Here is a 26873-nt window from a genome sequence, read left to right as displayed (position 1 = left end):
ATTGTGGCTTGTCAATATGCATTTTAGCAAATTCCAGTCTGGCTTTTTTATGTTTTTCTGTCAAAAGTGGAGTCCTCCTGGGTCTTCTTCCATGGAGCCCACTTTCGCTCAAAAAGCGACGGATGGTGCGATCAGAAACTGACGTACCTTCACCTTGGAGTTCAGCTTGTATCTCTTTGGCAGTTATCCTTGGTTCTTTTGCTACCATTCGCACTATCCTTCTGTTCAATCTGGGATCGATTTTCCTCTTGCTGCCGCGCCCAGGGAGGTTGGCTACAGTTCCATGGACCTTAAAACTTCTTAATAATATTTGCAGCTGTTGTCACAGGAACATCAAGCTGCTTGGAGATGGTCTTGTAGCCTTTACCTTTACCATGCTTGTCTATTAGTTTCTTTCTGATCTCCTCAGACAACTCTCTCCTTTGCTTTCTCTGGTCCATGTTCAGTGTGGTGCACACAATGATACCAAACAGCACAGTGACTACTTTTCTCCATTTAAATAGGCTGAATGACTGATTACAAGATTGGAGACATGTGTGATACTAATTAAAGAAACTAATTAGTTTGAAATATCACTATAATCCAATTATTTATTATCTTTTCTAAGGGGTACCAACAAATGTGTCCAGGCCATTTTAGAATATCTTTGTAGAATAAGCAATAATTCATCTCTTTTCACAGCTTCTTTGCTTTATTCTATGACATACCAAAGGCATGCAAGTATACATGATAAAATAGCTTTTAATTTCATCACTTTTCAGGAGGAATGAAGCATTATTTCAATGAGCTGTAAGGGTACCAACAAATTTGAGCACGTCTGTACTTCTAGTCTTTTACAATATAAAGCTTATTTATGATTTGTATGGGAACTGTGATTAGGAGCGTGGCTTCATTAAATTTAGTGCTGCTGTGAAGAATAAAGATTTGTATGAAACTTTTTTTTTTTTTTTTTTTAATGCATCATCATACATCACGTAATTCATAATTTCTGGAAGTAATTTAGCCCAAAGGGTTTTACATTTGAATGTGCACTTAAAAAAAATGAAATGATCTAGAATAAATTATTTCATAGCTGTATGAAATACAGGCTTTACAGTGTATTATTTTCTTTCTCAGTGCTATCTGGGACCACTGTGACCCTACACCAGCTGCACACCTACACTGTTTATGTGATAGTCCACCTACAGTACCATGTATCCATGGAAGACTGAATCTCAACCCAATACCATTCAATGCTTAATCTAAGCAAAACACTCTGATAACAAAACATGCAACAGGGACTAATTTAGCATAGAAACCCTTGACAATTTAATAATGTGTCAGTGTGCATCCATTTTGACTGGTGTATTTCTGTTTCAATTCAGATTTCAACTTTGAAACACAACTGATAATTAAGTATCATTTAAGTATCATTTAATGGCATTGACAGTGATACCACAGGCTATGTTTACTTCCTAATCAAGAGAGATGGTTAAATAACATATTATTTTGTCATGTTACAGCCCAAAACAACAGACTCTTCATCCAGTCCAACATGATAAGTTACATTTTGTTATAAAATAAAATATAAATGTTATTGACATCTTTCAGAAGTTACAGCTGAATGTGTTTTTGTAGATTTGCTTTCAGGGAATGCCACAAGAATGGTTTGTTCTTTATTTGGTCCGGTATTGTAAAGGGTATTCAGTTCCTCAAGCCAACCTATAAGCAAAAGGCCACTACTGCTGATAGGGCTTCATAATACCCAGAACCTGACACTTCCAATTTCTCTCCTGGTGAAATGTTAGATTGCATTGCGAAATTATAATTGGCAGGCCAAATATTGCCTGGCTTTAACTCAGTGAGTATCACTCTTCATAAGCATTGCTGTGTCAATGATTGACCCGCCAAGGGATCTCATGTTCATTTGGGCTGAGAGTACTTATTCACTACCTTACTAGTTGTAGGAGGTCCAACAGTTACAGCAAAGGAGGGTGGGTTCATATACATATATATATATATATATATATATATATATATATATATATATATATATATATATATATAAAAGGCATGATTTGCTGGAATAATTTTGTCTGCATCCTGTACTTTAATACACATGATTCACTGGGTTAAAGATTCATATGCTTTTTAGTTAATTAATATAGATTTGTTTTGTTTTACAGTACTACAGTTTTGAAACTGTCCTACTTTTAGCATGAGGTGCAAAGCAAATCTGCTATATGTAGTGTTTAAGAATATAAAATATCAAACAGATCCATATTTGTCATCCCCGGGGGCCTACTAGTACAGACTAAGGCAGCGTTTGCTGAGGTTTCCCAAAATAAAGACAAACTTTATGAAAACGTTAATATGCTAACACAGCATTGCTTGCCTGCAAAAATATATCAGCTGGCTTCGGAGAACTTGAGCATGGCCTGTATATTCGGTATATTCGTATCCAGAAATTGGAATTTTGCATGAACCTAAAAAAAGCAGTAACTAGGCTTCAAATATGTTGGTCTGAGGATAAATTGCTTTGGTGGTTGTCTTGAGAGTTGGTGTTGAAAACTGGAGCCGCAACGTCTAAAACCCAGGACCATGTTTTGACAAACAATAGATTTGTAAGAAACTTCTTTCATTCTTTTCAATTCTTTTCAACTATAAATTTCAGTATCATGACTAATAAGCACTGAGCTGACTGTGTAAAACATCATATGGAAACCTGTGAATTTATTGGACAATGTAGTTACTTTTGAGACCCCACCCCTGGAGTATACAAGTAAGGACCCTTCATTAACAAACATGGAGAGTGCTAATGTCAAGCTTTAACTAAAGGAATTGGAATAATTAACCCAAGACAGAATGAGTTCAGGACTTTGTTACGCTTGATCTACAAAGACAAATGGACCAGTGAAACCGACAAAACTTTCTTTGCACTTTGAGTTTCATAATCTCTGCCCCATAGACCAACAGTGGATATGTGTTCAAGCTGCTCGCCTGCAGCCTTGGATACAATAACAATCTCTCAGACTTCTGCTGGTAATTGCAGTGGGAAAAAGGCGAAGATACAGAGATGCACAGACAACCTCACCACTGTTCCTTGCTCCACAGTTAAAGGACCCAATGCTCAACCAACTTCTAAGGAACTGGTTTGAGGAGTATAAACAGGTTCACATAACATTACCAGAGACTGGGGTGCTCTGAGATGTTAAACCGATTGATTGTTTGATTTAACCCTTTGATTATTTTCACTGATTGACGACATTCTGTAACTTTGTTAACTGAATCACTTCTTTATTCATCGAGCTATTCTGTAATCAATAAACTGTTTTACTTCACCAGAGTTGTTATATAGTGTTATTGATTCACCTTCATCATATATGTGAATGTTTAAAGTAGTGTGTTTCCCAGGTAATTTGAGACTACCATACTCCTTTGGTCAAACCTTGGGGATGAGAGTTAAATAATATAACACCTTGAATCTTCACAACACTTGGCTTCAATAACAACAATAGTTTCAGTTTTGTCAAGCTCTGTAGCATCCCTTGCCAATGTGTCTTCTATTATGTAGAAGTCTTCACATTAAAAAAAAACAAAACAAAAAAAACTTCACACAAGTTTTCACATTAACCCATATGTAAAAAAAAAAAACTAAAAAAAAAAAAAACCTTAATAATGTATTTCACTTTCTTGTTAATTATGTCTCACACATGCTCACCAAATTGTCACTTCAAAATATTACAACCACAGTATTTTCAAGTAATACAATTTTACTGCCTGGGATCTTTACTGTATATAACGGGCGTTGGTACTGTATATTTAATCATTCATTTATTACAAAGCAAGAAGTAAGTAAATCTATAAATGTAACATCACCTCATCACTGCAGCCTAGGAGGACTGACTGTGCTACCGCATTCTAGCCAATCGCCTCTTTTCACCTGCAAAACCTAGGCAACAAATGTTACTAAGTGACTTAATCCTGAATTGGAGGCCCAGTCTGGGAAGTTTTTGACTGAGCTTGTCAGGTGCCTGGCCAGTAGGGGTCAGTGAACCTGTGATGAATGAACTATCCCCAGACAATACTTCCCCATGGGAGTGCAAAGGCCAGTGCAGTGTTCCTGTAGGCCCATAGCCAAAATTGGCAACTCTGCACGAAAAGGATTCAAACAAAGCTTACATTGACCATGCTGCAAGCAGCAATGCTTTTAGGGGACTTGTTTTTCTGCAAGTAATATATCAGTAATAAATAAATGATCAAATTCATTAATGTAAAACAGTCCTAAAATATCTGATCTGAGCAAAGCTTTTTATTGTTTTATGCATAGTTGTCTTGTTTAAAACAAGCTTCACAACTGTAAGAGTCTCCTGCTGGGTCAGCACCCATTTATCCTTCTCTCACGAATCCATCAATCAGCACTGTAACAGATTGATCCTATTGTAAAATACTACATGTCACCATTACACGTTTTCCAACTCCATCTGTAATTTTTTTGTTACATCAGCACTATATTGCTTGTTCTTAATTCTTATATATCTGAGCGAGTATTTACCAGTTGAAAAGCCATTCAAAATTTTTTTTTTATTTGTCAGTTAACTAAACAAAGTTAAAAATTACAGTACTGTATCATTGCCAATATTCCATTAGATAAAGTAAACGCAAGTGCTAGCCAACAGTACTGCTCGTTTTTTTTTGGTTTTTTTTAATGCTTTTTAAAATCATCCCTTTCATGTATCCATCAGATGGGATTTACGAGTGCTAACTGGATAACATTCAACACAAGCATCCCTGTAATTAGATCCTTTCTTTCAATAATGAAAACTAAAAGCTTGTGTGTGAGAGTGTGTGTGTGTGTGCGTGTGTGTGCGCGTGTGTGTGTGTGTGTCTGTGTGTGATTGCTATAAATGCCTTGGGCATATAAAATATTGAAATAATAGTAGAACAAAAACTGAAAATCATATTGCTAAATTAAATTTACAGCAACCAGTACTTAATAATAATATATACAATTACATTGAAAAGGTATTTATAGTATATTATTGTTTAAAAACTGAATGTTGATAAATTAATACAAAACATAACACAGTACACATGTTTTTTTGTTGTTTTTTTTCCTACTGAATTTATTAATCCTGGAGGCATAACCAAACACTGCATATACAGTAACACACTAGTTGTTGCCACTTTTAAATCAAGATACAGTTGTCTCAGCCTGAGAGTAGCATCATGAGGGGATACTTCACCAGGCCTTTAATTGACAACTCTACCTGTTCCACTACATTTTCTTAAGTAGGCTAATTTATCACCCACCTTATGATAAATGCATATTGGTCAGTGAGAATATTATGAATGCATTGCACATTCCACCTCGCTCATTTCCTCAACATTCCTGGGTGATCCAAATCGGACCTGCAGTAGAAGGTGTCTGCCTGTGTGTTAACCTCTCTTACAGTCGTTCAGAACCTGAACTCATTGATTTATCATTTATCATTTATCAGTATTTAACTGTGTAGCTTCTTTTTAATAACTGCCACCCCATATAATGAAAAATACCAAATCATACTAATAATAGATTTCACCTTCATACATACCCTCCAACACTTGACAGCTGAAAATAGGTACATGCATTGTGTTAAGCGAGAGAATGGCTCATAGCGCAGTATTGAACAAGCGAAGTGAGAGAGACGCTTCCAGGGGATTCTGGTGGCATGTCCCGCACTCCCCCCCCCCCCCCCCGAGAAATTTTGAGATGTTAACTTGCCATCTAGAAAGTAGCCTACATTTTTACATTTAGATACCAAACATCTGTATATTTTTCATTTTGTTACACAAAAGCTCACTCCCAAATACTATTATGCTGAAGAGCCTTCCTTGTTTCCTTAACCCTGTTATCAGTTAAGTCAATTTTACCTTAGACAAATCTGGCTATATTCTTCCAAGCAGTATTGAATGCCGAGTGCCTGGTGCTCAGTGGTACTGTTCTGAAATGCACTGTCTACTGTCTGGCTGCACATGCACGGTGGTTACCATGACGCTCACACCTGCATGCCTCTAGCAGCTTAGCGATAGAATGATCAGAATACTCACTGTCAGTGTACTCGGGACAGAGCAGATTTCAAAATGAGGTACACACTATCAAGTTGTAAGGATCCACTACCTAAGTAAGACAGCCGGTATTGTACTGCACACATCGGTACAGTTGGAGGGTATGCTGCATATCATTGTATTTAAAATGGCTCACAGTTTAAAAAATAAAATAGTTTAATGAGAGGACAGAGCTGTGATAAGCTGACTCAAAAACGAAATTGCAGATTTATAAGAGACAAAAAAAACTGTCAGTGTGAGTTATTTACTGACACCATCCAAAAGTGTCATCGATATACTCTTTCTAGCTCTGGAGGTTATTAGACACAGCCAACCCAACAATGGTCGGCAACAGTAACACAAATACAGTACAGAAACAGTAAAAAAAAAATATATATATATATATAAACAGTTATGTAATCGAGATATATACACCTTCAAACTGTTGCTGATAAAGCCACTGACATTTTTCTGTCTAACAATAAAGTGTTTGCTTATGGTTTTTAATATCATAGCAGTGAATCCCACTGTTGAAAAGTATTTAATACAAATGTACTTCTCTTATAATAATTAGTGAAGATATTGACTTTCTTTGAAAACTGAATTTTTTGGAGTTAAGAATCTATCATCCTTTACCAGGCACATTTTCTTTTAACTTCATGTTAATTTTACAGTGAAGCTCCCGATAGCCTGCTGATTTGAGGAAACCATAAAACAAAACACATACTAATATTACATAGTTAAAAAATGTAATAAAATGGAATTAGTCGTAGTGGTAGCCTACTGGCACAACTGTTGCACATCGCGTTAACAGATCACCTTTGTGCTGTGAGAAACTCTTAAGGGAAACATTTAAAAAAGAAGGATGGCAAGTAGAATGCTCCACCGACATGATTAGGTAAGATTAGGTTACCCTTTTTAATGCAATGTGCATTTCATTCATATTACAGTTATTGTAATGCGTTACAGCCAGGATATTTGTATTGAATAATTCCCATAAAATAACACCCTCTGGTGCAGCACTTAAAAGTGTGTTGTAAACCTATGCCAAAATAAAAAAGGAAACGGTCAAATTGATTTTTTATTCAGGAATAAAGCACTGCTATCGTAGCATGATGCACCTCTATTAAAATGTACTTACATTGCCTGCATTTTAAAGTAGTGTTTTCATCATTTCATCACCGCAACTATTTTTGGGAAGATTAAGAAACAAATTTAGCACACACTGAACATCAAGCTCCACAGTTTATTCCAGTTTCATCTTCTGATGATGCTGCCTTTAGGATTCACATACTGAAGTAATCTCAATAGCATTTAATGCATCTGTTTTAGCTCCAGTGGGAAGAATTAACAAGGCTGGAAACTACACATTAGCAGAGACCAACTACTGAACTATAAAATCCATTCCACAGGTCACTTGACTAAAAGGGTTGTCACAGTGTCAATTATTAATGCGCAAACTACCAAATACATTTTCAACATCCCGCTTTATTATTAAAAAGAATAAAGTTAACTTTCAAGGAGACTATAACAGTGACATTTTTTTTTCTGAATTATACTTCAATGCAAAGATTTCCTGAATACTGATTGGCTGGGAAATCAGTCCTTAATCCCTGGTATATGTCCTTAGGATGTTTACAGACCAATTAAATGTACAATTTAACAACACAATAACTAGATTTCTCTATGTCTGCAGTATGGACAACAGAATGTTCATTTTAGAGTGTTTAGGTATAATTAACCAATACCATACAAACAGTTCCTTGGAGAACGCTCGTTTAGCTTCATGACTCCGACTCTTTGGAACTCTCTCCCAGCTTTGGTGCGTGATGCTCCCACCGTCGCTCGCTTTAAATCAACTCTCAAGACCCACCTGTTCTCTCTTGCTTTCCATGCTCTTTAAGCCTGATATCTGCTATTAGCTGCTGTGTTGCTGCTACTATTTCATGTATTATGCTACTATCATGTATTATGCACTTTCCACTGTATTTAATTTATTATGCATTGTATTTTTTTTTACTGTATATCACATATTATGCACTTCTCTGTATTTAAAGTATTATGGATTTTCTTGTTGTTACTGCATCTTGTAAAGCGCTTTGTGATGGTGGTCCACTATGAAAGGCGCTATATAAAATAAAGATTGATTGATTGATTGATAATGTCTGTTAATGCCCTCTGTGTCAGGAAAATACTCTTTTTGGTTCTGGATTAATGGGCCTTAGCAACATCTTACCTACAATACATTTCATGTGTGCACATGCTTTTGAGATTTTTCTATTGTATACTTCAAGTTGTCTCATGATTAAGATAGAGTTGTCTATATGTATACAAGTCATATAAGGCATTAAGAGTAAAAACTTGCACCATGCATGCTGGCAGAAATCAGCAGTTGATAAATACCCCCCCCCCCCCCCCCCCCCCCAAATAAAAAATCGCACTGACTTTGTGTTTTGAGGTTTAAAAAATTAAGTATGTTTAAAAAAAAAATTAAAAAAAAACTTGTTTGGGGTAAAAAAAAAAGTGCTTCTCATTTAGCCAATAAAATGGAAACAATAAAACATATAACAGACTTCAATACATTCGTACTGAATACATCAAGTACATTTCTCCTAAAAATGACATGTAGCATATTTTACTGTAGGATGCCATCTAATTCTTTAAGCCAGCTCGAGTAATAAAAAGTACTGCTCGTGAAAAGATCTGCAAATACAATGGATCCTCAAACCCTGGTAGACGTGCCTCCAGCATGACAAAAATAAAAATAAGATGCTTTTCATAAGCCCAATGGGAACTAAAATGTGTCTGCAGTTAAGATTATATCAAAAGTAAAATTCTTAATAATCTCTTAATAATGCTGATCTATTATTTTACTGTGAATTTTAACTGTAGTGTTTTACAGTACTTGAAACATTAGTGCAAATGCTGTTTTTTTGTTGTTGTTTTATGAGAATATTTTCTGTATATACAGTCCTTGGTAGACTGTCAGCAGATGCTGTAGACAAGGGGTGCTTATCTGCTCTGCTATAATATAAGTTTGATCTGGGAAGATACCTAGGTGTCCAATATACTTTTGTTTCTCTTTTGGTATTCTGTTTCACTTACAGCATTTTTTTGTTTTGTTTTGTTTGTGGGATGGAATAGGTATAGAAAACAACAACGATAACTAATGTATTTAAAGTTTTGTAGCATTGCTGCTAATAATTATTATTATTTGTATTTTTAAACTTAATTCCATTACCAGAGTATCTGCTCCAGTCGTCATGCTGGTTTTATCAAGAAGCTGGGTGACGTAAGGATATGAGGCACGCCTCAGAGAAATTAATTCCTTCTGATCATTCTTTTTTAAAGGTAGCAGCGGGAGACCGGGCCGGCGTCAGCACCTGGGCAACCCCGGGTCCCCGACACCAGAGGGGGGCCCACACACATACTGAAATAAAATTGAAAATTTGAGTAAATGTACTATTTCTGTGCCAGCTATCCTACTCAAGCAGCCCTTAAGGGCTAGAAACGTTTTGTTTTCACTAAACTAAACTAAACTATATTGCAGTGCAGTGAAACTTTTCCGATCTCCCCTTTTTTCTTTTCTCTTTTCCTGGTTGCATCCTGTTCCCTTAGTCCCGCCACTTTTCACTCCCTAGTGGCTTCCATCCTCCCCAGTTCTTCATTATTTATTAGTATTATTTATTTCTTAGCTGACGCCCTTATCCAGGGCGCCTTACAATTGTTACAAGATATCACATTATTTTTATATACAATTACCCATGTATACAGTTGGGTTTTCACTGGAGCAATCTAGGTAAAGTACCTTGCTCAAGGGTACAGCAGCAGTGTCCCCACCAGGGATTGAACCCACGACCCTCCGGTCAAGAGTCCAGAGCCCTAACCACTACGCCACACTGCTGCCCTGCTTCATATAGCCGAAAGCTATTGGCTCCGCTCTCTGCACTGGCACCCTATTGCTGTCTTGACCTTTCTGCTCTATCCTATCTCCAGACTATCATGTCTCCCTACACCCCCTATCGCCCCCTCCATTCCTCCACCTCTGGCAGACTAGCTGTAACCCCCCTCCGCTCCCCCGCCTCCAGAGCCCGCTCCTTCTCCACCCTTGCCCCTCAGTGACTGCTCAGTCCCTGATCACCTTCCGGCGCCTCCTCAAGACACACCTGTTCAGACAGCATCTGTAAATCTCAAAACTCTCGACTATACTGGACTAAATGGCACCCAACTGTATCAGTACTTGCAACATCTTGTAGTTGCACTTAACTGCTCCACACATTGCTGTATTCTACTAGTGCTCCTAACTATAACTACTTACTGTATCTTGTATTTGCTTTTATTCTTATAGGTAACCAAACTCACTTTTTTTTTGTAATTGCTGTTATTTGAAATCATTCTCATCCATTTACCATACTTACTACATGTTCTTACTGAACTTTACTCATATAAGCAAACATTTACTATAAGTTTTAACTGCTCTTAGTCGAACTCGCTCTTACTTATAATTTACTATATTCTTTATTTTGCTCTTACTTGAATTTGATCTTATTGTACTTTCATAACTGCTGTTATCTGTATTATGATATTCTGTAATGTGATATTGAATAATGTGATAACTTGTAATGTGATATTTTATAATGTGATACTTTGTACTGTGATATTTTGTAACAATTCTAAGTCACCCTGGATAAGGGTGACTTAGAAATAAATAAAGAAATAAATAAATAAATAATAAAATGTGCCCGTTAAAGACATTCTATAATTGGCACATACTTTCCAACAATCAAGAGTTTCATTTGACAAGCATTTTGTCGACCCTCATTATCATAATGTCTATTATTATCATAAAGCCTAAACGCCTATTATAATTACATGATTTTAAACCATCAAAAATGAAGCCTGCCGAACCTCTGGAACCTCCAAATAAAAAGACACACAAATCTGGGTGTCAAAAACAGAAGGAAAAGACTACAAAAACGGAAAATCTAAAAAAACTTCAATAAGTGCACTGTCAAATTTTCTATGTACATTTAAAAAATATTATTTCTGTAAGTGAGTGTTCTGTTTTCTGTTAATTGTGTATTAAGTAGGCTACTGTAAAAAAGAAAATGAGTTACCGGTAGGCAACTGGAGTAATTGAATAACGTAAAGTGCTGCAAGATCCAGGACTTGCTTCAACGAGTAACTATGCTAGAAATGGAGTTGCACGAAATGAGAGCGTTTGAGGAGCTGACACACCTGAAATTCTTGCAAGTTTACACCCCTAACAGACAGAAAGCCACTAGGGAGATAGAAGACAGGGAAAAAAAGAAACTTAGTCAAACACAACCACCAGAAATCAAAACATCAAACAAATTTGACCCACTTCAAAATGTAGATGATCAAAACCAGCATCAAGAGAATGAAAGGAACAACATCCAGGACCCCATAAACGGTGCTGGCCAGCAGCAAAAAAAGGGAGGTCATGATTGTTGGGGACTCCATATTGAGAAACACAGCAAGTTCAGTGTGCAGTCTGGACCCCCTTACAACAACAGCGTGCTGCCTTCCGGGAGCCTTTGTCACGCAAATCACTGAGAACGTGGACAGTCTCCTAGAAAGAACAGGAGACGACCCGGTATTAGTCGTCCACAACTTATGGAAACTATAATAAGATCCAAAATGGAAACTTACCTATATGGTAACAGTATCCTGGGAGACAGTCATCATGGTTTTTGGAAAGGGAGATTGTGTCTAACTAACCTGCTTGATTTTTTTGAGGATGCAACATCGACAATGGATAATTGTAAAACATGACATGGTTTATTTAGATTTCCAGAAAATTTTTGACAAAGTCCTGCATAAAAGACTACTTCTCAAACTGAACGCAGTAGGGATTCAAGGAAATGCATGCACATGGATTAGGGAGTGGTTAACATGTAGAAAACAGAAAGTACCAATTACAGGAGAAACCTAAAAATGGAGCGAGGTAACCAGTGGAGTACCACAGGGATCAGTATTAGGTCCTCTGCTCTTCCTAATCTACATTAATGACTTAGATTCTGGTATAGTAAGCAAACTTGTTAAATTTGCAGATGACACAAAAAGAGTGGCAAACACCGTTGCAGCAGCAAAGGTCGTTCAAAATGATCTAGACAGCATTCAGAATTGGGCACATGGCAAATTACATTTAAAAGAGAAAAGTGTAAGTTACTGCATGCAGGCAATAAAAATGTGCATTATAAATATCATATCGGAGATACTGAAATTGAAGAAGGAATCTATGAAAAAGACCTAGGAGTTTATGTTGACTCAGAAATGTCACAATAATGAAATCTGTATTTATACATTTGCTGGGTTTTTTTGAGTGTGATGTACCATTTTGGGTAGCAGGGTGCACACTGCTGGTAAAGTGAACTTGTATCTTTTAAGTATTCTTTGCTAATGAAAATGCTTATACATACAGGAGTTGTGAGTTTTAAGATTGTTAACAATTAGTTATAGACATGGTGCTTCCCATCGGATTTAAGGAGCGCAGGTAATGCATTTCTGCTTGTTCTCTGTGGCAGGCTGTTGTCTGTATGGAAAGGGGAGAGCGTGCCTGAGGCTCATGATTAATATGCGCTGTTCTTTCAGGGCTGCCTTTTCCATAGAGGGGACATTTAATCTTGTTTAACCCTATTATTTTAATAATGGTAAATTGAATAAGGGTAAGATGGAGTTTATATTGAAATGAATGTGAAGTAAAGCATTCTTATTGAGTAAATCATTTGCCCAGTAATGGTTTTGCTGGGGGAGGGACCTACCTGAGATAAGGTGGGCTGGAAGTTAGTATCTGACCTCTGTGGTAGCCTCGGTATAGAAGGATTGTGTTATCTGCCAATGTTTTTTTTCTTTTTTTGATCCAGGATCAGTGTAAATAGGTATTTGTTGAAAGAACAAGCTTACTTTTGTTCACTAATAAAGTATTTGTTTCTTTTAACTGAATTTTTGGTTGTGCATCCTCCCTGTTTAACATCAGTCACTCGGCACACGCTCATAAAGTCAATAATGTCAATAAATAACAAGTCATGCACAACATTTTAACACAATTGTAATTTATAGGGCTCTTTTCATGCCTTGTGTACGTCCTCATTCGCAGTGTTACCATGCATGGAGTATGAACTATGTCATTGAGACTCTAGAGCATATGCTAAGAGGGGGATGAACATCACATCATGAACTTTGTTTTTCAAACTTTGTGTTACACATGTGCACCCCATTAGTGTGGAAATGCCCATATGCTATCGATGTTGCTTTAAAAAATATTCTGTGCTGCATCTTTAAGATGTAAATCCAAAAACATATTTTTTCTAAAGATAAAAGTTCCCGTTTAAACTGTTTCCAGTCAGTCTGTCTACCCTAACATAGAGCACACAATGGCTATACCACTGTGCACATAATTCCATCACAGTTAACAACTACCTAAAATCGATCTAAGCTGGAGACCTTTTGGGGTCACTAATGCATGAGTTTGGTTTGTTCCAGTTGAGCAGCAGTTATTTTTTCTATGAGACTGCACACCAGTATGTAGAAATGTTGGATTTATCAATCAATATTTCCATTTCTATTCTTGTCTTTTTTTTAAAGAAATAATCCAGCACTTAAGCCAATGTTTAAACACATACAAAAATGCACTTATCTATTGTGACCATAACTTATGTAGAACAGCACCCAACAGAGAAGATATTTAATTTTGCAACCATAAATCATATGTTATCAGCAGGGGAGTCATGTCTTTAGGCAAACTGGATGCATAGTAGTCACAGAAAATGCTTTAAAATGCTATGGCATACAATAGCCCACAGTTTATTTTGAATGGCTTTTAGGTGAGACTTCAGATTAAAACAAAATAAGTACATTTTAATTATAAAGTTTCCTCAAATATATAAAAACAAGTCAAATTATTTAACAGAGGATTAGGTGCAAACTAAAGTGCTTTCTATAACTTTTCTGGAACCTTCAGCCCACTAAACCTTGTATTACTGTAGAGGTAAACTGTGGAAGGGTCTTGTGGTGTTCACTCTCCAATCTCCACTTTATTTTAAAGCTTTAGTCAGAAGGTTCACACAGCATGCACCGTAATGTATCTATATTTCAAAGCATCAGTATCCGTAATTGTAGAAGAATGTTACTGCCACTTGTGGGTGCTTTATGCAAAGATAGCATGCAATTCATTGTCAATGAATTATGTGTATTAGTTTTTATTTATGTAACAGGCAGTTTTGTGTGATACACTGTTTTGCATAATGGTTAATGTGCTCGCTTGCAGTGTGAATGGTTTCTAGTTCACACTCAGCCTCTGCCATGTTACATTTACTATGTAATATTGTGCACATTTATCATAAAGGATGCAAAAATAACCAAATACAAATACTAACACAATTTTTCTTGTAAGCTGAAAATGAGTCAAACACTATGAACATCTAATACATTTGTCGAGTTGATCAATGACAGCTGAGAGCACCATGGCCTCTCAGGGGTCCCAGGCCCCAAATTTAGGAACTACTACAGTAACTCATACCTCTCTTGGAAAGAACAAATTATGGTCACAAAAATACCCATTTTAGCTATCTCCCGAATGCTGCATCCGGTAAAGGCACTCTGCGTAGAGTGCAGGATGCACCCTATAGCCTGCAGGTCGCCGGTTCGATTCCACTGCCAACCATGGACAGGAGTTCCCAGGAGGCGGCGCACAATTGGCCAAGAGCCCGGGGGGCTTAGGTCAGTCAAGGTGCGCACCAGTGACCCCTGTATACTGGCCGGGCACCTGCAGACCTGCCTGTAAGTTGCCCAGAGCTGCGTTGTCCTCCGACGCTGTATCTCTGAAGTGGCTGCAAGGCAGGCCTGCATAGTGAAAAGCAGCAGACGGCTGATGGCACAAGTTTTGGAGGATGCTTGTGTCCGTCTTTGTCCCTCCCGAGTCAGCAAGGGGGTGGTAGCGGTGAGCCGGGTTGAAATAAACAATAATTGGGCTTACCAAATTGGGGAGAAAATAAGAAAAATAATTGCCGATTCCAAATTATATATATATATATATATATATATATATATATATATATATATATATATATATATATATAATAAAAAATACCTATTTTAAATACCTTTTTTATTGTGGGAGATGACCTACAAAAAAAAATGCATTCACCTACGTCAGCCCGTTCCCAAAATTAATTATAGTAAGAGGTGATTACAGTGCAGCCGACCCAACTACGGTGCATGTTGCAATCCTGCCTGTCTGCAGACTGAGCAATTACACTGGACAAAGTGTTACATTGAATTTTAATTGTATAATACTTGTCATAAAACATAACTATACTTGCAATAAGAAATAAGAAAAAGAAGAAGCCCATAGCAGAGAATTTGGAGATAACAAATCTATAATCCTTAACCCTTGTAGGACCTACCCCTCCATGGGAAAAGTCCAATGAAATCTACACCAAAAGGCAATGTGACAGTGGAGCTAACAACTTCAAGTGAAGAATGGAAGCATGGAATAGATCTTTGAACACTATTTCATTTAAAAGTTGACTCTGTACCAAGATGGATAGATGACCAACCCAGTTGCCCTAAATAAAATGTAAATCACCAAATAAAAAACAAAAGTTGAACATGTGTATTTACAGAATGTGGATGGATGCTGGTAACAGTACCTGAGCTTCATAAATATACTATTTGCTAAAGACAACATGAGCTGGGACTGGTTTAACAATTAAATGAACCTTAACATACTTCACAAGTTTGAACACCTGGTTACTATGCATTGTGAAGTAAAAAGGTTTATATGCACTCAATGAAATATAACTTCCAAGGCTGGAAGTTCCCCAAAGTGCCTACTAAAATAAAACACTACACAAGATTACTTTTAAACACAAATCTAACAATAGAAGGCCACTTACTTTGCATATTCATCATTATCTTTGTCACACCTTGTATCCTTGTGCTTCTCCCAGTCCTTCCCATGCTTGCAAGTAGTTAATAAAATAATATCCTCCCCATTGTGAACGTGATACAAAGCATTCCTGGTTTCCGACCCAATACCGGTCAGGTACCTTTTCCCTTTAAAAACTAATAAATATTTCCTTGATGGAGGAACATTATTGAACGTCAAATAACCCTTTTCACCTCCTTTCTGTGGGTGGTCCTTTGAAAACAATGGGATCGAAACATCAAAGTTTGGCCTAAAATTATCCATGCCAATGCTAGCCTTAGCCAAAATCGCCTGCCCAATATCGAAACCCAAATCTTCTGTGTAATCGGGCCAGGTCCCTGAATACAGATTAAATATGAGATGGTTCCTCCCATTGTTCCATTGAGGAAGGCTTTGAATTTTCGCTTTCATGCTGTGAACATACTGAACAGAAAGCTGATCCCTGTCCAATGTATCAATGCTGAGGACAAACATGCAAGCCTGGCTTGGGTCTGAGGTATACAATCTGGAGTCTTCTATGGTGGTGAGAATCTTTTGGTAGGTCTCCGAAATCTTCTCCCCCTTCTGCAGAGGGTAGATGTAGACCTTGAAGCCGCTCCTCTGGCAGAGGCTGAAGTCAAAGCAGGTGTCCATCCTGCACTTCCTATTTTTGTATATGTTGGCCCTGATCTCTCTAATCTCTCTGGGAGAAGCATGCCGCAAATGTAGTTCAGAGCCATTTTCATCTTTCTCCTCACTATCCAGGTAGGTGTTTAAAGGGTTAATCCACTGCGGCCAACGCTGCCTTGAATGATCTTCACCACTTGGATTCTTAAGGTGGCGTGGGTGGTGGCGGTGTTGATGGAACTCTCCAATCTGCAATCCCCCCAGATAGACAAGCAGTAGAAGACAGGCTCCTAGAGACACTAGAAGGTACCTCTTTTTGGCCTGCATGTGGGCAGCGGGGCTGATGGAGATAGGAAAAGAGGCTGAAGGAGTAGGAGGAAGAGGAGGAGACTGGTCCAGTTTCAACACATGAAGCAGACTCTCATCTCAAAATGAGCATGTTGGTGGCTTTAGTTAGCTGTGTGCACAAAACACAGTAGCCATTCACTTCACTTATTTTACAAAGCACTACTCTAAGCATGTTAAATCTGTAATAATACAGACATGCCTTATTATAAAGTGCTGGTCAAATGTTAACTTTACTTAATGTGGTCTATTCTACTTAAGAAAGTGTGTTTTGTACAAGTACACCATTAAATGTATGAGCAGCTCAGCTCCATAAGTGACAAATGTAGACTAATCAAATAATGAATTACTTAGCAGGAAATACATTACTTTCTGTGTTTTAAATGTTTACACAGAATACAGAATTAGAATTAATATTTAAGCATATCAAAGTGTTGATTTCTAGGACAATTATGATATAATGCTGGAAGTGAACAGTTACTACTTCTGATTCTGATGGTACTGCATACACATTTTTATTAATATTTGTAGTATTAGTAGTGTTCTACTCTTGAAGTCATACAACTTAGCAAGACAATCAATTGAGATACGCCAAATCATTTAGCGGACTGTGAAAAAAATACAGTTAAACTCGTACCTGCTTTAACAGGTGACACCTGCTGTTATTATTTCCCTTAAAGGAGATGAAGAATGATGACGTCTCTTCCTTCTACTTAACTGTTGTCCTAAATGCATACGTCAATACCTCATTTTAAGACACATATTGTTGCATCTCACTTTTGTTTTAAATATTTAAATTTCCTTTTGAACGTCATCTTCACAGAATAGCGCTTTAAAACATCTCAAGGTAGGAATCCCCTTCATTAAAAAAAAAAGATATATATATATTAAAAAAAACACTAACAAGAAGTTCAGACATTCCTGTGGGAGAATTAACAACGACATTAAACTGTTATGAGGGAGTGATGCAACAGTTTGTCATGTAGATTCTGAACTGTTTTAAATATAGATATGGCAGTTTTTATATTGATTCCATTATCATCAGCTGCAGGAAGCAGATTCTTCTGTATTTAGTATCACCCAGATTCCAAGCTATCGATACTTAAAAAGTCAGGGGGAAAAAAGTTCCATTCATATTCCCAAAGTGGTACATGAATAATGATCCAAAAGTCTACACGTCCGTTCAGCCAATTTCCATATAAAGTTGTTTTGTGTACCTCTTTCACTTGAAAGTATTTTCTTTAAACAGAGCTGCAAAGGGTTTCCATATGAGGTCATTAGACTTTTTTTTTTTTTTCCCCAAAACTACATTCTACAAAGTGAATCACTTGCTTGAATTTAAAATACGTAGGGCAGCCTGTTTCAGAGTTTCTTACTTTGTAAATGTGATGTCTTTTCACTTTTTTTCAGCCAGTTTCAAGATTTAGACATGGCATTAACTTTTTGTACGAGTCCCAAGCATTACCCATGTGTAGCCAGCACTAGCCCCAGACATCCTTTCCTCTAGCTCTATTCAGTAAGCTAAATTCGGTGTTCACACACTGTGAAATGTTGCATGCCCTGGGGACAAGTTCAATTAATCCAAAGTATTCAATCAATAAAACATATTTTAAAATGAACTATTTCGCATTTGATTTACCAGTCAGAAACATCTTCGCCAATGTAAAGCCCAGCTGTTTCGCTCATAAGTTCTGGTGGTATTGTGCAAGTCCCGTGTCTCCAACACTTAACATTTCATGAAGATGATACTGCAACTTCCAAGTTTTCCAAACCTGTGACGATGTAGTGTATTTATCATACCAATAAGTATGTTTTATTCCTGCACAGCTAAATCAATGTACTGTTCCAGTTCAATTAATCACTAATTTCCCCAATACAATCGGCTACACACGAATTCCACAAATGACAGCTTTAGAAATCCGTTTCAGTTAGTGCATATTAATTTAAAAACGAATACCTTTGCAATTACATGTGGATGCTACACACAGCCAGTCCAATGTTCATTTCTCAGTTGGCAATTGTTGTGATTATAGGCTATATTAAAGTTAACTGTGTTATTTTTCAAAACGACTAGTCTTCACCGTTAGCCTTTTCTGAACACACATTTGAAATATCCTTAGTAGGGTTGTGGACTATTTTATTATTATTAACAAGACACAATCTTTGCTCCGTTTTTTCTCAGTCATCTCCACTCTCCATCCAGACTCAGTCAGCGTTCTCTCTACCGTTTGTGTGTGTGTATGTTACTAACTGGAGAGTTTATGATTCCTTCCAGCATTCCCTCTCTCTCTCAGGTCTCTCCTCCCCACTGCTACAATAAAACTGTCAGCCAACCCCCCTCAAAACATTTCCTAAATGCCCCCATGGTTATTGGTTAAACAAAAAACACGATCGTATCTAAATGGCCAATGTTGCCGTCAATCACCCTAGGAGGCGTGAACAAAACAAGTCACTGCATCGGGTTGCAACGAGAAAGCATGCTGATGAGGTATACAGTATGGAATTACGCCCATTGTCTGTGTAAAGAACTTCCACAAACAACGCTTCTTTTCAACAGGTAACACTTTGGAGCCGTCATATTTCTTCGGCGAGGTTCTCCTTTTTGATATTTAACGGAGATACTGCCCTAGGCTAGGAGACATCCTTGGGTGTGATAATCCTGTCAAAAAACGAAGGTCAGTGTTTTACATACCTTTGGTAACAGACAGGCAGCGCGACCTTGTTGACACATACCTGCTGCACGGGGAAGTTTTATTCATTAGCATTAGATCGAACAGCGAATATTACCTAAAGGCAAACTTCTCACCTTGGAAGTTAATGTGGTTTTCATTTACATTAGTAAAGTCATGCCTGGAAATAATGAGTTAATTATAGTGCACCGTAGTGCAATACAGTATAGTGTAGCACACATCAAAACTTCTATGATGAACGTTATCTTACTGAGAGAAATACTTTATAGATTTTTTCTTCCATTAGTTTAGCTTCTCCAGAATTGTTATGAATATTAACTTTATTACAGCGTTTTAAAAAATAGTACACGCGGTAGGGTGGTATTATTAGAGCTGGACTTGCTTATGGCTTAAAAAACGGGAATACATTTGTGTGTGTGTGTGTGTGTGTGTGTGTGTGTGTGTACCATCATTGGTGGAATTTCTAGGATGGTAAAAATGTTATTTATTAAAAAAAAAAAAAAAAAAATTTAATTTAGAGAACAGCTATGTTTCAGAAAGTATAATAAAAGAGGTTTAAATTGCCCAATGACCTAAAGACAAACGTTGCTTATGCCAAAGCCGTTCATACCATCACTTAACTGCTTGCACTTTAGCCACCATATATTTAAATATTCTGTTTGTTAATTACTGGGGTATTTTATGTCTCTAACAAATTGTTTAACAATAAAACAAGACACAAATAAACTTTGCATTTATTTTGCAGCCTAGTTTCAATTTACAGATTTAATAATGTTTCAAAACACAACTAATGGAAAAACAAAAATCTGTGGAGATTTGTGGGTTTTGAGGTTGTATCATCTGAAGGAAATGTACTGCCTGCTGAAACACCGCAGCAGAAATGTTTTGTACAGGCTAACTACTGCCATCTAGTGTGCCAGAAGTCGGGTTTGTGAGTAAAAATTCTATTTTTATATATATATATATATATATAAAAATGCTGATATGATCCAATAACATAACTTTTTTTTTTGTACAGATAGTTCCAATCTGTTCTCTAACACTGTCTCATGAGAAAGTACAACTGTGTAACAATAGTACTGAAAAATGCAAACTGTAAAAATACCCAAAGGGGAGGCCATACGATACACTGATTATTGTTTACAGACACCTTTTCTAAATGTTGAAATGATGATTATCATTTGCTAATTGGAAAGTCTGGAACTTGGAGGTCAAAGTAGACCACCAAACCTGAAGACAAGATAATTTAGGTGTCCAAAGGGAACTGGTTCTAACCATCCAAACAAGCCAACGCAGAAGTAAGAGAAAGTTGGTCCATTTGTCAATTTGCGTAAAAGGTTGCAGTCAAGGAACCATTTGTATACAATAAAAAAGCAATAGCTGCAGAGAGGAATCTTAACCATTGGAAACAGGAGTGTTTTTGTCGTATTATTATTATTATTATTATTATTATTAATATTATTATTATTATTATTATTATTATTATTTATTTCTTAACAGACGCCCTTACCCAGGGCGACTTACAGTCGTAAACAAAAATATGCCAAATGTCCTGGTGTCACTACCAGTTGTACAGTATACAGTATACTGCAGGACATAGTCCTGTTAAAATGCATTTTCTTGGGCTGACTGATGATGATTTTAAAATGACATTTGCTGATTATTTCTGCATAGCTGACTCATAGCCGCAATTTAGCAATCAAGTGATGTTATGAAGGTCAGCTCATTTTATGTTATGGGTGTTTTTGATTGCTTTTTAATAATAAACCCACATTAAAATATGCTCTTAAAATACCAGGAAGATACATTTACTGATAGGACTAATAATAGGATATTTTAACTCCTTCCATTCCGACTTGCAATACTAACAAGCAATACATTTGTAAATTTCTAAATTGTATTAATCATAGCCACGCTTTCATGTCTCTAAAAGGATAGCTTTTGATGAGGTTGTCTTTGCTGTTTTGGAACTGTAAACAGCTGTCATTTCTAAAGTGGGAAATGGTTGAAAACATGTTTCCAGTGAGTCTCTGAGAGAAGTATGTAAGTGCAATTAATTATGTCATCATCATAGCCATCTGGGTGAGAAACAAACTGGAGGTTCTCATGCTTCTAGGTTCAGATTGTGTTTCTTTCATTAAGGCAGACTGGTTTGTTGTGTCCTTTGTGGCTGCTAACATTCCAGGATTTTGAAACAAGTTATGTTAATTTGAATATTAGCAGTTCATTAAAAGGAAAAGAAAATGTTTGAAACAAAAAGCTGAACTGTTCACAACTGCATGATTTGGAATTACAAGTAGTTGCTGGTAGCAACCCACTTCTGTTTATTTGTTTGTTTATTTAATCTTTAATTTAGAGTGGCCAATTATTTTACCCCTATCTTTATTCCCAATTTTAGAATGTCCAATGATGTTCTCTTTTTGCAGTAGAACTGAGAACTGAAGGTCAGTGGGTGTGCTCCAATCCCAAGACCAAGCCAGTTACCTGTTTGCACCCAGGAGGACAAAGGCCACTTGAGTTCACTGGACGGGCAGCCGGCAAGTAGGGACCACAGTAGCGGGGTGAGGAGAAATTCTCCCTGCCAAATTTTGCCTCCCTAACCTGCTGGAGTGCCAGAGAAAACGCAATGCTCCCTGTGGAATCCCCAGAAAAGATCAACAACATGGCACAGCCAGGTTTTGAACCTGACTGTATGACTCACCCTACCACCACTCAGCCAAGCCACACAGGGACAGTTATAAGTAATCAGCTCAAATAAACACCCACTGAGCTGATGCTTTCAACATGAGTTTATGAGGCAATAGACATCCTTAGGAAATATTTAAATAAACAATTTGTTAAATAAAACCATATAGAGAACTGTACCTTTAATAAGTAATTGTCATTTTCACAAGCAATCAAAGTGAGCCACAGGTAAAAATAGAATTCCTTATTTAAGAACATATTATATTATGATCAGAGACTGGTTTTGGCTAACACTCACGTTTGCAAGAGCTTTTTTTGTTTTTGTTTTTTTTTAAATGTACATGGCTTTAACTGACAGCTTTGCTGAAGAACAAATAAATAAAGAAATAAATTATCTGCCTAATTCCGTTTTTGCCTAATTTGCCTGGTGTGTTCATGCCTTTTAGTCTCTATAGATACTTATTATTACATTCACTATTATAGGCCAGATTGTCTGGAATTAACACATTAAATGTGGTAGCATTGTTGAACTTGTAAAGAGGAACCCAAAAGGGTAACACAAGTACATATTCTTGAACTGGATTGAGGATGAGAAGCCATTTGCCTGAATACTGTAGTGTTTTCCAACAGGTGCAGTAAGCATTCACATTCATACCATTAAATTGTATTACCGGTATTAGCTACATTTCACTTTTATGCTTGTTAAAAATGACACCTATAATATAAATGATTATAAATAACCATGGCAATATATTTGCAAGATTTATGAATCAAAATTCCAACTTTGGAATTAGCAGCTAGTGTATATCCAACCTCACTTGCAACTCCCCCCCCCCCCCCCCAAAAAAAAGTAAATAAAAGGGTCCTGACTCAAGATCTTAAAATGGCGCCACAGTTTGTCATCACACTGTTTGTTTTGCATGTAAGCAGAAATGTGACATATATAATGTTGCAGGTTATAGGTCGGCTTTCTTGTCCAGTAAGATCCAGATACTGATCACTACAGTATACAAAATGACAAGAAAACAAAACTATTTGGTTTAAAAGGCTTTGGCAGACTCTAAGAGGTCATTAAAATAACATTATCATTATAGATCAACATTCTCCAAACAGATTGTGTGCAACCCAAAGGCATTTTGATATTATCTAGAATGTGTTTGGTTTCAACAATGTTAATCAAAAAGGACTTTATTTAAACAACAAACTTCTTGTAGATAAGCATGTTTTAAGAAAAAAAAAAAACATGACTTAAATGCTCAGAGGACAGTCTTGTGTTCAGGAAAAATATATCGGTCCGTGGCAGCTCTAGACATACCATTGAAATCAGTTGACAGTTTCTGTAACATGCCTCATGTTGTTTCCCTTTCATTTCAATCCCATGGAGTCAGTGTGTACTGCGTTAAAGCTTGCTTGACCACCATACATGGCTGTTCCATGACACAGAATATTTACAGCAAAGAATGAAATCATTTTAAAATAACCTGTAGCATGCCTGTGTGTAATGACAATGTGTTATTATTATTGTACTACTGAGAGCATTGCAGGTTAAAATAGCTTGCAAGGACAACTCAGTAACTCAGTGGTAGGGTGAAAATAAACATATGCATGCTACTGAAAAGTCATTATCGCTTATTCTAATGATTCCTAATAGGCTCCAGCTCTAAACAAGACATCTCCTCTTTGGAACATTGGCAGTAGAAGCTATCCCTTTGGACTCTCATCTCATTTTCATAGTTGGAGGTGAAAAGCTGGAGGTTTTGTTGCCCAAATCCTCTATAGCTGTGGCCAAAAGTCTTGCATCACCCTATAGAATTAACACATTTTTCTTCATAAAGTTGAATGAAATCTGAAGAGTAATAATGTTACTTTAACATATTGAATTACATACTGCTTTGTAGTTTTCCATATACTTAACGAAAAACTGACAAAAATTTTAAAACATCAAGATTTTCACATCTGAAAATATGTAATTTAAAATGGGGAATGAATTCCAGGCCTCTGATCAAATGTAGTGTACCTTACAAAATATCAGAAACCCCATCCCAAACAAAGCAGTATGTACACCTATGTAAATCTGTTTGCATTTTGTTCACAGTGACTTTAGCTGAGTTTAATAGTCAGCTAAGGCACAGAGAGGTAAAGGAATCTCTGCAAAGGCATGTACTGTAGTAAGTTTGTGGTTGAGCTGAGATTTTAGTCCTTATTAATCACCTGGCTATATGAAAAGGGTGAGATGGTTTGGAAATTAGCATGTATGATGGACCAGTAATCTGTAGGTAATCTTCAATTATGTTTGCTTGCTGAGTTTTAAAGAAAACACTTGTGTAGAATAGATAATGATTGTTGGTGCTTGGGCAGCAGGGGATGCATTTAAGTACAAGGTGTTTTCTAAGATTCCTGCTGAGAACACATCTTGTGATTATGACTGCACTGTAGTTCTAGAAGTGCTGTGAGCCTACACACCATTGATATTCTTTGTGCCATTACACTACGCCTAAGTGATTATAAATGACAACCACTGTGCAAATTCATTGCTCTAATAGTACTATGAACTAGTTTCTTACGATTTCACCAGTTTTAAATGATTTTGTTTCTTTGTTCACATATTCCCAAATGTTAACCAATTCAGAAAGAGAAAAAAAAAAAGAAAAAATAAGTTTGACTACTTCATGTTTCATATAAAATTAACCTTACAATTTGAGATTCAGTTTTATGGGCTGTTCTGAATTGAAAATATAGGAAATCATTTTTGTAGAAAAGAAAACAATTTCTGGTGGAATTTCCTTTGCATCATCCTGATAGCACTGTGAGCTACCAAAAGCACAGCTGGAGGGCATTATTACTAGATCCCTGGGATGTATTTTCTTTATTAGACTGGGGATCCTTTTTTCAATTATCTCTGTCTTCTTCTTGTCTTTATTTGTCATTTATCTCCATTGATAGTGTACAAAATGTAATAAACCTTGACTGCTTGAAAAAAGGTTACAGCCCAATGCTTATGCTTAGACTTAGAACATTATGGATGTCCCACAGACTGAACAGATAGTCATCTTCAAATATATGCAACACAAGAAATAACAAGCAGACAGGTGCAGTTGAACCCCCAAATTGTATCTATTTTCTACAAATTCAAAGTAACTGGGGTGGGAGATGAGCTGTCTCGTTTAAACCTCTACAGTTTTGTATTCAATGTATTACTAATTAATGTTTGAAGATCAGTAGTTTTGCACAGCCAGATGCTTCCCTGCACTCCCCTGACAGTGCGACTCACCCTGTACATCACATCGAAGCGCCTTTACGAGGTGACACTTTCGGACTATAATAATATATATATATTATACAACAACCAGACACTGCTCTCCCATTGTTTTCTATGGAGGTTAGTCATTCTGTCATTACTCAAACTGGATGACAAATAAAGCAAGGCTAGAGATGACACAAATAATACACCTTCTTGAGCCCTGCTCTCACAATGGTAACTCTCTCAGTGGACTATTATTCAGACAAACAAATACAAAATAAAAAAAGAAGACGCTGCACACCGTTTATTTAAATGATCAAAAATTAAATAAAAAGTTAAACAAACAGAAACTTGTTCACAGAGCCAAATAAAAGGTTTAAACAAAACAAAATCACGAACACTAAAACAATAAATGATCCAGGTCCTTGCCCTCTTACAGGGTCATTGAACTTTCACCGGACTGAAATTATTTATTTGACACAACAGGATGGGCAGGCTGGTATCGCATCAGTAAATCTACATTTAAACAATAAACTTGTCACTTTGAAGTGGCAGGCAGTCTGTTTTGTATTAGCGGTAAGCCTACGCGCACACAATGTTTACAAAAATATATACATTTTCCTTTTCCCACATTTGCTGTGGTTACCCATTATTATTATTATTTGTTTATTTAGCAGACGCCTTTATCCAAGGCGACTTACAGAGACTAGGGTGTGTGAACTATGCATCAGCTGCAGAGTCACTTACAATTACACCTCACCCAAAAGACGGAGCACAAGGAGGTTAAGTGACTTGCTCAAGGTCACACAATGAGTCAGTGGCTGAGGTGGGATTTAAACCAGGGACCTGCTGGTTACAAGCCCCTTTCTTTAACCACTGGACCACACAGCCTCCACAGCCATTGTAGACGACAGGATCAACTACATGAGGTTTGCACTGCTGTTGTTATATCAGAAAGGTAAATGAATTAAGTGAACATAACGGAAATATGTGTTACATTCCTGAACATACGTACAGCACCTTAGAGCGCTCAGGAACTTTTACAGTACTTTATAGTCTTTTCTGCTTGTTTCATAATAAAATGTACATATTTTGAAAGGAATATTGTACTAAGAATGTGCTCTCCTGATTTCCCCCATATTATGTTGCAAGGCTTGCAATGTTTTCTTGACAGCCCTGGGAAAATCATACAGCAGGCTCTCGTTTAAGCCTTTCTGCTTTGTAAACCAAAAAAGAAAAGGAAAATCCATATACAGTTGGGTGTCATTCAGACTGGATGGAGACTTTA

The 26873-nt window shown here is 36.9% G+C and overlaps 1 protein-coding gene and 1 long non-coding RNA gene across 3 annotated transcripts in view; one reads left to right on the top strand and one right to left on the bottom strand.

Annotated features, from left to right (window-relative positions):
• LOC117411447 (exostosin-1-like) overlaps positions 1–19238 on the bottom strand; it is a 322854-nt gene extending 303616 nt beyond the window's left edge. Inside the window, exons 1-2 of the mRNA XM_034019003.3 lie at positions 17607–19238; positions 15987–17081 (exon numbers count right to left, since the gene is read on the bottom strand). Of these exons, the coding sequence (XP_033874894.2) occupies positions 15987–16951 (965 nt within the window). The 5' untranslated portion in view covers positions 16952–17081; positions 17607–19238. The remainder of the gene's footprint in view (positions 1–15986; positions 17082–17606) is intronic.
• A 185-nt stretch (positions 19239–19423) lies between these two features.
• LOC131737333 (uncharacterized) lies at positions 19424–22740 on the top strand. Of its 2 annotated transcripts, none has more exons than XR_009328952.1 (2): positions 19424–19644; positions 22089–22740. It is a non-coding gene; the product is annotated as an uncharacterized LOC131737333 (long non-coding RNA). The 2 variants fall into 2 exon arrangements; XR_009328951.1 differs by having other exon boundaries at positions 22086–22740.
• The last annotated feature ends 4133 nt before the right edge of the window (positions 22741–26873 follow it).

This window comes from Acipenser ruthenus, chromosome 6 (assembly GCF_902713425.1).
Source record: "Acipenser ruthenus chromosome 6, fAciRut3.2 maternal haplotype, whole genome shotgun sequence".
Lineage (NCBI taxonomy): Eukaryota > Metazoa > Chordata > Actinopteri > Acipenseriformes > Acipenseridae > Acipenser > Acipenser ruthenus.
This window is presented reverse-complemented; position numbering and strand designations above follow the sequence as displayed.